The sequence below is a fragment of the Lichenostomus cassidix genome, chromosome 3, assembly GCF_008360975.1.
Source record: "Lichenostomus cassidix isolate B80296 chromosome 3, HeHo_3.0, whole genome shotgun sequence".
Lineage (NCBI taxonomy): Eukaryota > Metazoa > Chordata > Aves > Passeriformes > Meliphagidae > Lichenostomus > Lichenostomus cassidix.
The window spans coordinates 24,377,891-24,391,347 of record NC_139483.1 but is presented as its reverse complement, the minus strand read 5'-3'; the positions used below and the strand labels follow the sequence as shown (position 1 = coordinate 24,391,347).

The window sequence follows — 13,457 nt, the reverse complement described above, 5'->3', positions numbered from 1 at the left end:
ATGTTTTCATATTTTCAGGTAAGCAGGCTGGTGTTGGGGAAAAAGGTTAGTCTATTAACACCTCTGCTCAAAGCAAGCTAACTTCCTTTTTAACATGGAATAATTATTTTTCCACATAAGCCCTTAGTGCCTCTGCTATGTTTGCACTTGTAAGTCTCAAACATTGCAACACAGATAGTCCTTTGAGTGGAATCTGAGGTCATGTGTCTGCATTTAAAATTTAAAATCCCTGTGCATGGGCTACCATGCAGTGGCTTGTGAGTGCTGTAGATGTAGGGGCTATGGACCCATATTTCAGGTGTGAAAAAAGTAGGGCCTTTTTTAGCACTTAAAGCACCCATGTGGAGTGCCTTTGGCAAAGCTTTATAAATTCTGTTGATTCATGGCTGGCATCTCACCATCAGTATGGTCAGGATTACATATAAATAGATATCTGTCCTATACATAACAGAACCATTTAGAACATCCCTACAGCATAAAGGTGAAGTGAACTTGGGCACAAAATTCACTCCATCTTTGTGGAAGACTTGCTGGGGAGAATACTGAAAGGCCTTTTGTCTGCTACAGTCCGGGGCTCATCAGTGATATGAGGTGGCTGGCAAACCTTACGTCTGTTTATACAGTTCCAGCAAGGATTAAGGGTCTTTAACCAATCACAGTTCAGACATCAGCAGTGGTGGGAACAGCGATTGTAACCAGCATGCCAAGGAAGTACAGGGATGGGAAGGCTTCTATCCTGGATCTTGGATCCTGAGGCTTTCATGGATAAAGAGTTGCAGCTGGAGTTGGAGAGGGTGTAACGACACACAAATCTTTGGTTTAATCATCTTCTAAAGTCGTGCCTAGGGCTGGCTTACAGAAGATGAAAAAAGCTAATGAACCCTGAGGAGGACTGATCTGCAGCTGTCTTCAATAGCTTCGTTGAAGGAGGTCTTTTTTCATTGCATATATAACCACTGCACGTTGCTGTTTCGAGCAGCTGTGTCTTGGCTACTCTGATATGCTTATTGCTGGAACTATATCTTAAAACTCTGGCCAGCACCTGAAAAAATATTATTATTTAAGGTGACATTAACATCCAGGTTCCAGCCCAGTTGAGCTGGGCGCACCACAGTGAAATAGGAGAGGCTGTCTGTGTCCTAGAAAGCTTATTTTTCTATCTGCAGACACCTAACTTTGAAAGAGGAAATGGGTAAAGGCAAGCTAGTTTTTTTCATCCAATGTGAGCTGGTTAGAGGAGTCAGGGAGATTCTTAACAGGTGTGGGATTGCAGTAAGATTGGAGCAATCTGGCCGAGCTGCAAAAAAATCTGATTTAAAATCCCCAAACTTTTGTCGTTCCACGCTGAGTAGCAGGGCTAGGAGAAGGAGCTCAGGAATGGAGAAAAAGACTGAATTTCAGCTTCTCTTGGTGCTGTTGCCACAAATTGTCGAGTACTTATGTATACTATATACCTATATTTCACTGCTGTGCTAGACCCAGAGTTTATACATTGTGCTGCTGTATTCCAGAAACTGTTGGTCTTGCACCAACAGCACAATTTACAAGGGACAATTGATCTAGAGTGATCAATTGCCCAAGTGATCTAGAGTGACTGTAACTGTGCTGGTGCAAGAATTTGAATTCAGAAATTGTAAGGGCACATTCACAAAGAAAAAAGTTGCAATACCAACATTTGTTAACCAAAATATGATAACTAGCTTGGGGTAAGAACTTAAGGCTGTCCTCTGTGCTAACAGGCCCATGTAGAGAAACTTGGAGAGCCCTGGGGTGAAAACTGCTAAAAACAATGTTCAGTACTATGCCTATGTTTTTAAATTTCTTTAAGTAAGGAGTCTTTTTGTCCTACCAAGTATGAGGTATTGTGATGTTTTGCAAATATTTTATATTTGTTTCTGTTCATATGTTATTGGCTAGTTGGTATTTTGAATAAAATTAATCATTGTGAAAGCTTTAAAAATGAACTCTTTACAACTGATCATTTAATAATAATTAAAGGCTGTGAAGGAAATCTGAAATATTCAGTAGTTTCAGCAGTAAAACTGAGGAGGGTATCTTCTGAAATTCTCTAATCTTTCTTTTGCAAGAACTGAGGCACGGAATTTATCTTAAGCAATTCCTTTTGGAAAAACATCCTTGCTAGTATTTTCTTTTTTATTCACAGAATATCCAAAAGAAGGGAAAAGCTTGTGAAGGGAAAAAAAAACCATTGCAACTCACTGCTAAAGGCGTTAATACGATGCTAACGAACCGTAGCCTTTCCAAAGCATAGCTGGCAACATTACCACCCATCTGTGCCGAGTGGGATGTGCAAGCAGAAGTCAGGGCTGAAAACCCTCCACCTGTTTTCAGAAAGTAAGTGAGCACACACTGAAGTTACTCAGCGTATTCACTCTGTCTTCAGCGGTCTGGGTGATGTTGTTACTACTACTTTTCTGCTGTCTCATATCTCCCACCGCCATGTGCCAGCTGATAGGGGAACTGTGACATACCACACCCCCGCGGCCAGGAAAGGGGGTCACATGGACTGGTCTCATCCAGAGCACTTTAAAGAAACTGATAAGCTCTATCTCATTTAACTTGGCCTTTGGAAGACGCTTGTGGAAATTTCTGCAAAGGAGGTGACATCAGTTGTTGTCACAGCTGCTGTGTAAGTCTGCAAGGCTGTGTCTGTTCAATATCTGCCTGGAGTGTGTATGCGTGTGCAAGTAGATATCGTTCATAGATTGCATTTAAATCAAAACCAGTCCATATGAAGCTGGCAATGAGGTTCAGTTGCTCAGAATATGTGCATTACCATCGAGACTTGGGGCAAGGATGGAGTAGGTAAACTTAATAAAGTGCAAAGACGATCAGCTTTGGAGGGCTGGCGTGTACATTTGAAACAAACCTTCTCCCTGGGGAATTCCAAGTGTTAGCATGTGGGACATACTCCAGCTGCTAGCTGCTCAGACTTAAAATAAACCAGGCAAAATCCCATATTCAGACTGTACCAAGGCAAGCTGCTATTGCAAACGTTTCGTCCCCCTTTTTCTTCCAGCTGGGTCAGAATGACAACAAGTACATTTGAAAGGGCATTTAAACATTAGTATTTCACACAGCTTTCCTCGTGCTTCTCTATAGTGACGTGTTTCTCAACACAGTTGTAAATTTAGTAAAGAATCTGGTTTGTACAGGTTGAAACATTGTCCCAGGAAGGCTGGAATTAAAAAACAGGGTGAGAAGGAGTATTTCTAGCTTGTGTGACAATGACATTACTGCCAATACTACTGCTTTCCTAATCCTAGGTGCTTTAAAAATCTCAGCATGGCTTCATTTACGGAGAACTATTTGCCTTGTTGAACTGTGGAGACCCTTTCTCTTAAAGAGAAACACATGTGAATTAAGGGTGGTTGCTTCTTTCTTCTTTCTTAACATATTGAAGAGGAAATAATTTAATGTGTCTGTGCAAGACACCATAGCAGGATTTCAGGGAAAAAAAAGATGTCTGGGAGATGTATGATTGTTTGACAACTAAAATATGAATAACTTTGAGGAGGTCTTAAAATAGACTACAGTACCGTTTGCTTTGTCTTGTGGTTTGAAATTTACTTCAGGACTTCTTTTAAATTTTATTTTAATGACTTTCTGACTATAATTTATTTCTAAGGTACTGAGATACTTGGGAGGGGTGGGAAACAAATCAACTTAATGCAATCTATGCAAATAATGTCTAATTTTTTTTCAACAGTAACCTATGTGAAACTTCATTCATCAAGACTACTCAGTTTTTCTGTGATAAAACCTGTTGTGCAATGTAATACCCAACGTTTAGGAATTCAATGCTCTTATTACTGTCAAAGCATGGATATTAAACTCTACCAGTCAGCTTGAAAAAGGTACAAGTGACTGACATGACCAACCTTTCTGTTTCTTCTCTTCTTCCTTTAGACACAGACACACAAATTCTTGTTCAAACCAACAGGCTTATCCAGGATATATTTATAAGGGTGAACTCTGCCAGGCATTGGTTAATCATATACAGTGCTGGGAATATCTTTTGAAGGTATCCCGAACACTGTGACAGAAGTATTTGTCACTCAAACTATTTATAATTCTAGGATTTTGGAGGGCAGATAGATGTTTATGCTTTTTCAAATGAAATGGCAGCTCTTCCTTTGCAGAAAAGGAATTGGCTATGCCTGTGTGGACACGTGAGGCAGATCTGGGCCATGCTGTTTTTATGAAATGCCACGTTTACACCCCGGACACACTTCTGGCCAGTTGATTGACCTTTCTGTCTCACAGATGACTTTGTAGCTCTGTGAATGTCAGCTTGTTGTCTGCTGGACCTCTAGGTTGTGTGGATTATTGGAAGAAGTCAGTGCAGGGTACCTCAAGAAATGTGAAACCATGTAGCTCCTCCATTAGAAAATCTTTAGGGGCTCTAATGAGTGTGAGCTCTGTGAGCTCTAGTATTAACCACAACTTCTTTATTTTTTGATGGTGTGCAAAACTATACTAAGGCCAGTCAGCCCTTGAGAAATAAGACTGATAAGCATAGTATGTTTTTTCTTCTTTTTTTCCTTTATTTTCATAACCACGTTAAGCAACTAGTTTTGAGGACTTCTGGGCAAAGTTTACATGCAGGTTATGCTTCCCTCCTAGTCCTCCTTATGTCTGTTGAATTATTCTTAACTCTGTGTTTCTGGGAATCGCAGGCAATGTATAGACACAACGCCTTCAGCAGACACGCAAGGAATGTTATGAGGGTAGCAGGCTTCCCTTTTTCCTGATCACTCAGAAGATTTATGTGCCAGTATAATGAGAATGAATGATTAGCTGTTGTTCATTGACAGAGACCTTGTGGGTCTGTCTGTGCACAAGAGGTTTAGGGAGTTGATAACCTTTGTGCTTCAGGTTTTGTTTTGAATAGATAGAAGAGGAGAAAATGGTTATTGGTAGATGTAAAATTGGACAAACAAATTGAATGGTATGAACCAAGTTCTGGCAGTAAAGCTGAAAATCGGAGCTATTTATACAGCTGGAAACAGCATTGGGGTATTTCCATTATTTAGGGACACAGCATTTACTTTTATAGAGTTATGGGATGCTCCTGCCTAGGATTTCAGTCTCTTCTTTTTTTTTTAAGTCTCTGTGAGACAACATGATGTATTGCAGCTTTGGTCTAAACACCAGCCGAGTATAAATGGAGGGGCCGATTTTGAACTCTGAAACCGAGAAGTCTCTAGGTCACTCTAAAGTTGCCCAGAGACAAGGCATGTTAAAGTATCTTTTTTGCCATTCAAAAGCAAGATAAAATGTCCACAGACAGAACCACTATTACTACTATATAAGTTATTCACTTCAACACCTTTCTCATATCATATCAAGTTAATGACCATTTTGTGTGTCTGGTATACATCCAGAACCCCTGTTGTAAAGTCAAGGTTGCATAAGATATCCCTGTTTGCATTAGTAAATGCTATAGGACACTATATTATTTTGACAATTAACATAAAGCTACATAAACCATACTTTTAAGATTTTTTTTCCTAAAGGATAAGAAGTAAAGATTAAATAGTGAACTTTGATTTTCAGATATATTACATACACTTCCTCCACATTCATTTCATAATACTAAATTCTTGGGAACCTGAAAGATAAGAACTAGAATTATTTTGCTTTTATATGCCTAAACTGTAGCAATCTTTAGAAGAAACCTAAGTATTATGTCTACTGCAACCACATTAATTCCAGAAGAAACCTCTGCCTTCTCTGGTATTTATGATTTCCTAATATCCACTTCTTAAAAGTTTTGGTTTTCTCAGCTGTTCCAGCAGCTTCACGTTATAAGCTTTTGAGGCTGATTTAAAATTTCACCATGCATTTTTGCATTTTGATCAAGAACTCAAACCAGGACTTAAGGGCTCAGGTCCTCCTCAGAAGTTACCCATGTGCAAAAACATTTTTATGGAACACATGGTAAAGAAATGGGTGCCTTTGCACACTTGCCTGGAAGGTAATTGGGAATCACTGTGCTCCATTTTTCAAAAATAAGAACCGTAAAACCCCCTCTTGGAATGGCACAAAGCACGCACATTTTCTCTCTGAGAGGCATAAACTCAGCGTTTTTATGCGTACCTACGATAGAGTGGTTGGAAAGGCATTTGGAAGCGTTCCCTTAGCAATAGTCACATCCCCATCCTCCTATCTGTGCTGGCTGCAGTGAAATGCTGCTGTTTACCCCTGTGCTGTTGTATAGCAACCCTGGGAGTTCGAGGCAGAGCTGCGTGCGGTGCTTAGTGCTGGCGTGAGCCTCGTGTGCTGTGCACAGCGCGGAGAGTGATCCTTGATGAGCAGGGCTCTGGTGCAGACAGGAGGCAGGAGAAACAGCCAGGACAGCCCTGTCCCAAGGCACGGTGCAACCAGGGGAGAAGGAAGGGGACAAAACTGCTGCCCATCTTTTCTAGGTGTGTACCTGTGCCTAAATGATTCCATTCAGCCCTGAACTTGTAATGGAAAATCTTGCATGGCTACAACTTAATATATCATAGTCTGTGTTTGTGACTGAGTTGGCTTGAGTTAACAGTACCTTTAGAGATACACTGCTTGCAAAATATGCACCACTAGCCAAAGTATGCCTTTTATCAAGATGGGTTAGGAATATCCAGTGCTTCCCTACAGGCATGTCACTACCTGTAGTTGAATTTAATAACACTAGATTGTTGTAGTGTGGTTTTTACTGGCTTTTCCCCCTTCATTCTTTTGAATCTATTTACTTAATTTTCCTACCATCAAGAGAAAAAACACCACTATGAATACTTGCAAAAGCAGGGTCAGATGCTGAGACTGGATTGAAAGAAGATATTTAGATTCTTAGGATGGTGCTCAAGAGAGATGTGGGCTCAGCTATGCTACACAGCCAAGTACACTATAGAGATCCCTGAGCTAATGCCATGATCGGAAGCTCTGTAAGTGTTGTTCTGTTTTCCCTGGGCTAATTAACAGAGGTGCCTCTCAGCATACCTAATTAGCTCCGTTCCCGCAGCATCCTCAGGGGCAGGGCTAATTAGCGTGGGTGCTTTGCTCTACAGACAAGGCTATATTGCCTCTGGGATCTAAGCTGGCATCCGTGCATGGCGTTGCAAAGTACCATGTAGACAAGCCAGTTTCCTCAAAGCTACGTCAGGATCTCTAACAGCCCTTTGCTGTGTAGACTTGCCTGGTGCATTAATGAGACCCCAAAAGCTTATGCAGGGAGAAGGATAGCAACTTGGGATGTGGGCAAGAGGGTAACATTTTGGGACACAGATGTTTCAGCATGAGTCTCAGATTAATTTGCTTTTACTTTATGTCTACATCTACTTCTTACCTTCACATATACTTCTTATCTTTACCTGTACCTGTGCTTCTTACCTTTGGATTACAAAGAGTGTTAAAAGTAATCACCAGCTGTGGTAGAGGCAAACTAATAGGCCTGTATCGAGGCAAATGAAGTCTGAACCTGCTACCTTGCAGCTTGTTGGTTTTTGCTTTTAGGTTCTCAGCTAAACTTATAGCTACTAAAAGATAGTTATGAACTAATGAACTGAAGCATTTTTAAAGCATATTTCCCTATTGCTCTGGTCAAATGATAATGATAACAAAGTATTCTTTATGGTTTTACAGACCCTGCTCTTTCTAATCCTTAAATGCTTTGCAAGCATGAGTAAGCATAGCTTCATATGAGCCCCTGATAAGGCAATACAATGATTCCTATAGTAAAGTAGTAAATCTGAGATGTGAAGACCAGTCAAAAGTAACTTGCATTTATTAGAAAGAGCACGTCTGCCTGAGTTAAACTTATTCTTGCACTGTGCTCCTCAGAATTTCCTTGTATAGACATTTTTCATATCAGCACTATTTTAACTCACTGGTATCAATTGATTGCAGGTTCAGTTTAGCTGAGCTGACTTGAAAATGTTGCATTGCATCATATGAGAGCTGCAGAAAGGTGGCTTATTATTTACAAAGGGGCTGTACACTGTAGAGGGCTGATAAACAAAAGATCCACTGTTTCTGTCTTCTGCTTACAGTATCACTAGCAACAGGCTGCACTGATACCTTCCCTGATAGCTCAGCCTTGCACAGAAAAACAGTGCCATTTGTGGCTGCAAATTTTAGCCTCTGCATGGAGTCCTCAGGGTCTCAGAACCTCCCAGGAGCTCAATGGGAGATTCTTCTCAATAAGTGGAAAAGATCTGTTAGAGGTAGCCTAATATGCGTCTTAGTCTTGTTTCTCTTTATTCTCGTCATTCTAAAAACCTCAAAGATACACAACATACAGCTATCCAATTTTCTCTGCTTCCCACAAGGAAAGCCTGTGGCTACACCTGCATCATATCTGAACTGATCTCTGGAGTGGTCTGAAGTGCTCCCTGTGTCTTTGCTGTGCAGTGCTGTTGCCTATTAGCTCAGCTTCTCTGGCAAATGATGGTGATGCCCATTTGTGAAAGACTCTTTATTTACCAGGAGAACAGAGTGGGATATATGGAAGTGACCTGGCCAGGAAAAGGGAAGTGACTTCAAGAGTTCCTTTGCAACCATCAATGCTTAACATGCACAGATCAGCCAAGAATGCACACCAGCAGGTAAAAAAAAAAAATCTAGACAATCCCTAGCCATGTCTTTAAATGCTGCCTTTCTGCTTCTCTCACTTCCAGTAGGGAGAAGTACTGTCAGAGACATGGAGCCTTTGCAGCATTTCCTAGAAATGCAGGAAGGAGAGGGGTCTGTTGCAGATAAATCACCCTGTGGCTGGTTCCACATCCACCTACCAAACCCTGCTGTGGTGCAAAAGGCACCCATCTTCCTGACCTTTCTTCTTGGGTCAGTTGTAGTTAGGTACCACGTGTGAGTTTTCAAACAAGAGATGAGCAAGACCTCCTAGTTAGAGCTCTGTAGAAGCCCCTCTTCATAGAAATGACTTCTGCTTTAATGGATGGTCGGGTGCCATTAGTGAGTGGCATTATTTACATGTATGGATCCTCCTCCATGGAAATCCCAGAAACATTCCTGCTTGAGCTATGTGCAAAACAAATCCAGGATTAAAAAAAAAGGCCTCCTGAGCAGAGAGGAACAAGAGACAAAGAGATGTGTGTCTCAGCAAGACTTCCACAGAGAAGCCTCAACATGTGTGCAAGGTGAAAAAGAATAACAGGATGACGTCAGCGTTGGCTGGCGATGCGCAAGGGAGGGCCCTTTTCATCACAGTCTGGCAGAGAAACACACGGCTTTAGCAGAGGGAGGAAGTACAGATCCTTACTTCAGAAATATAAATCCTTTTTTAATAAGTGACTGAAACTGTAGGAGCTCCTAAAGAAAGACAGCTTTCCTGCGCCTCGTATCTTTAACTCTTTTCCCTCCTGATGGAATGTTGCTATTGCTTTCACTTTTCTGCTTTATTCTCCTGTGCATTTTGGGGAAGGAGTGAGCAAGCCGTGTTACCTAACACTAAGAGGACTCCAAAAGGTCAAAAATCAATGCCCAGACCTGCACCAGAAATAACTGGTAGCCAGGGCAATTGCAGAATGCCCAGTGGGTGCATGATCCCACAGGATCCACAGAGTAGGGCTTTTAAAGGAAAAGGCATCCATGTTGTTATTGAAGGTGATTTTTCTTTCTTTTTATTTTTGCTCCCCCTGAAACTTAGATTCCAGTAACAGATTCTTCTTGCCTATTTTGAGAAATGAATTTAGTCACCTAAGCCCTGTCTGTAGTCAGTGAGGCATGTCTAGAGGACAATTCATCCCATGTGTGTTAATTTGGAGAGGTGGGGGTGGTGATGGTGAAAATAAGTGCCCCTGGGAAGGGTCTGCCCGCTCCAGCTGACCACACAGGGAGGCCAGGCAACTTTCTGGGGCTGTTTTTTTGTCTGGCAAAAATTTGAGTATTGCAGTGCTACTTATGGTTTTGATTTGGCTGAAGCAAGGAAGTGCTGAAGCCTTGAACATTTACCAGGCATCACAAAGGTGTAGGTAAGGGTCCATACCTCTGAATAAAGGATGCAGATAAGGTAAATGCTCGTAAATCTAATATGCTTGTACTTGAACAATTGCTAGCAGGACCTGAACACAAGATAGGAAGTCAGTATTTGCATACTGGTTTTGGTCTGTTATTGTTGAAATTGTGATCAGGTTTAGTAGCTCTAGCAATTTCCAGAGAATATGATACCCTTGAAAATTATCTTGTAGCACAGATAAAATGTAATGAACCACCTAGTGCCATAATGCAAAATTTTCCATTCCCCTCCTTATGTTTTATTCTGATATCTGCAATTCACCACCTCAAACAAAACAAATAGTTTTTTATTTACTTTGTGCAACAAAAGCCAAGGCTAATTTTCATAGGAATATTTAATTTTAATATCGAGATAAGAATGACCAACCCAGATTCTGACAGACAATTTTATCAGTGCACACTAACATATAAATCTTGTTACGACACTTGCCCTGAATAAAAAGCAGGTATGCTAGCACAGACGAGAGATTTCCCAGTCTAATGCATCCCAGATGATTCCAGTCTGGGCATATCTGTGCAATCTGAGACTGGCAACAGTGCCTTGCTCTCTTTTGCTTTTGTTGGAGCCAGTGGCCAGACAAGGTGCTCAGCACCCTGCAAGGCTGAGTCTGCTGGGCTCTGGGATGGTGCAGAATTCTGCTGAAAAGAGAAGGACTCATGATAACAACTCGATTCTGTGCTTTTTCCACCAGTGGCTAATTTTAGCAAAACTGTCCTTAGCATGGGTGTGTGGGAGGGCAGACGTTTCCTTCTTTACATGACCTTACTTTGTATAAAACCAAATCCAGAGCAATGATTTTTATCTCCCTTCCCCACTGTTCAAATTTCTGGAGCCTTACTGAGGGCCAAAAAAAAAAAGAAAAAGAAAAAGAAAAAAACGTATAGAAATCTGTGGTTTGTGTGAAGGAGAAAATTTAAATAGGAAGCAAGTTAGCAGAAAGTATCTTGCTGCAACTTGAAACTATACCAAAACATTTGGTCTAATGTCCCAGAGCTGTTTTCCTGCTGTTCTGTTCATGACTTGATTTATGAGTTTATGTGTGCCTAACAGGTAGAACTCTGGGCTGGGATGTATATTTTTGTTAAGACTACAAATCCTTCCTGTGCCTTCTCTCTGTTTCTCCTGCTCCCCATGGCAGAAGAAAAATTAGGGCATGTGTGTAAAGGTGCTGTTTTCTTCCTCCGTCCATTGTGTTGGCTGAATGACTCATAAACCAAACATTGATAATATCAGCTGACAGTTATTTAAACCTGAGGTTTCAGGTTAAGGAGTAACAATGAATGCAAATATAGCTGGTGAGAGGTTGTTTACAGCACACGCGCTTGTGTGTTAGAGCTGGAAAATTTTTAAGAATTGTTACACTAAGTTCTATAAAGCAAAATTAGAATATTATGTTGAGGGCCATGTTAAGATATCTGTTTTTTTAATGATGTTGCGGTGAACCTGCTTCTCAGTACCCCCCAAAAACCTGCAGCTCATCCCTGAGCTCAACAGAGTGAACACCTCTAGTTTTCCTTGCAAGCATCTCTTGTTAAATAACAGGATTGCTGGTCACTCGTAACTGCCTCCTGAAAAAGGAAGGTATAGTATGCTAGTTTAAAAAGACATTAGTGCTGTGTAAGTACCAGTAATAAGTTTAGCTGCGCTTGGGAATGCCCCATTTTGGTCATGGTCTTCCCTGCCCCAGCCCATTAGAGCTTTCCATGGAGCTTGGTCATTGCAGAGGCTACTCTACCAGACAGGTTGCACACAGCCACCCGCTTCCACCAGCTGGAGGAGGCAGCTAACACAGGCATGGGCCATTTGCAGGAGAGTTCTCAGATATGGCCACAGGCAGATTGCATAATATCATTCTTTCAACACAGCAATATGAACTATGATACTATCAGAAGTTTTTAAATTTAGAAAATCTGCTTATTCTGTTAGGTAGAAAAACATCCGCTTGCCCCTTGCACAGATTTTTCTCAGTGTGGATGGACAGGTGTCTTGCGTATTTTTTTTTTGGGTGGGTTTTTTTTGGCACCTAATTCTAGTCCACATCTTCTTTCTTATAGAGAGAAGAGAATTCCCTTTCTGCTGCTAAGTTATGTCTTTCTGGTCTTACTCTTAATAGCTGATACAGATGCCTGGGTGAGAAAACTTACTGAGCCCAAGACTGAAGCAGAGAAACACCAGGGAATATACAAAGCCAGCCAGCCAACAGCAGACAGAAACTGTCTCAGCAGACAGTTCTTATCCTTTCTTATAGTGGCAACAGGAAATGGAAGAGCCTCTGGGATACATTCTCACTTTTCCTCTTACCTTTAGGTCAGTGTATATTTTTCCAGCAGTTGTTCATCCCTAAGCCTTTCCTTGCCCCCTGAAATTTAAAGATGCATATTTTTTCTAGGGCAGACTGAGAAATTATAATCTATATTTCATTAATATAGGCAGCAAGACTACTTAGCTTAAATGTTGAAATAGTTTTCTTTCACATTTGCTTTCTGCTTTATGGAGATTCCCCCCCCCCCCCCAGAAAATCAATCAAAAATATTTTGATTCTTCTGTAGTGATTTTTGACTAATTTTTCTTGTTTTGGGTGAAAGGTGGACTGGGGGTATTTTTTGCCTTGGGAAATTCTAGTCAGAAGTGTGGGATGACATTGAAATGAATGGTTGGGTCTTCTGCCTATAGACCTTCTCCCAGATTGTGATTTGTTTGCTTATATCATTTGACAGCACCGATTTAATTGTGTTAGCGACATTTCACTGGATTTTATATTCAATTAGGAATAGAAAAACTTTGGTCACACTGACAAGTATGACCTTTAAGCTTAGTCTTTACTGGGGTTATTAAATTAAAATGCTTAAAATCATGGAAACATTGTGAACAAGGCATATAAACATATTGAAATGTTCTAGAACAATTTAGAAATAGTATAATTAGTATTTGGAGTAGCATACTCTCAGTACATTTACAATTCAGTGTTTGAAATCAAGCTAATTAAATTCCAAACTGGACACAAGATTTAATTTCAATCACCTAATTTCCCATTATATGTTCACAGTTCATCAGAGGACTCATGAAAAATTTATAATTTCCAGGAATTGGAAATTCTTAGAAAAAGCAGCAGTTGAACATTGGAAACTGTCAGACAAAACTTAAACTTTATCAGGTCTTGTTTATACAAGTCTAGTTCAACTGTTTCAATTACAAAATGTTCGTTCCTGTTGTGTGAGCATGACCCAACTGAGATATGAAACTGGAGTTATTTTTCTGAAACCCCATCCCAGTGTACTTCTCAGCTGTGTCTTTTTATCTTCTAGTGTTATTTTGGACAACAATATAATAGAAACCATACAGGCCTCCGTCTCTGGCTGCTAGCTGTAACACAGCAACGTCTGTAAAGTGATGCAGAATCGTGAGTGCAGCTCAA

The 13,457-nt window shown here is 40.7% G+C and overlaps 1 protein-coding gene across 1 annotated transcript in view; it reads left to right on the top strand.

Annotated features, from left to right (window-relative positions):
• Nucleotides 1-2,203: 2,203 nt before the first annotated feature.
• Nucleotides 2,204-13,457, top strand: part of LOC146439296 (uncharacterized) — a 223,307-nt gene continuing 212,053 nt past the window's right edge. Inside the window, exon 1 of the mRNA XM_085054974.1 lies at nt 2,204-2,359. Within this exon, the coding sequence (XP_084911100.1) occupies nt 2,307-2,359 (53 nt within the window). The 5' untranslated portion in view covers nt 2,204-2,306. The remainder of the gene's footprint in view (nt 2,360-13,457) is intronic.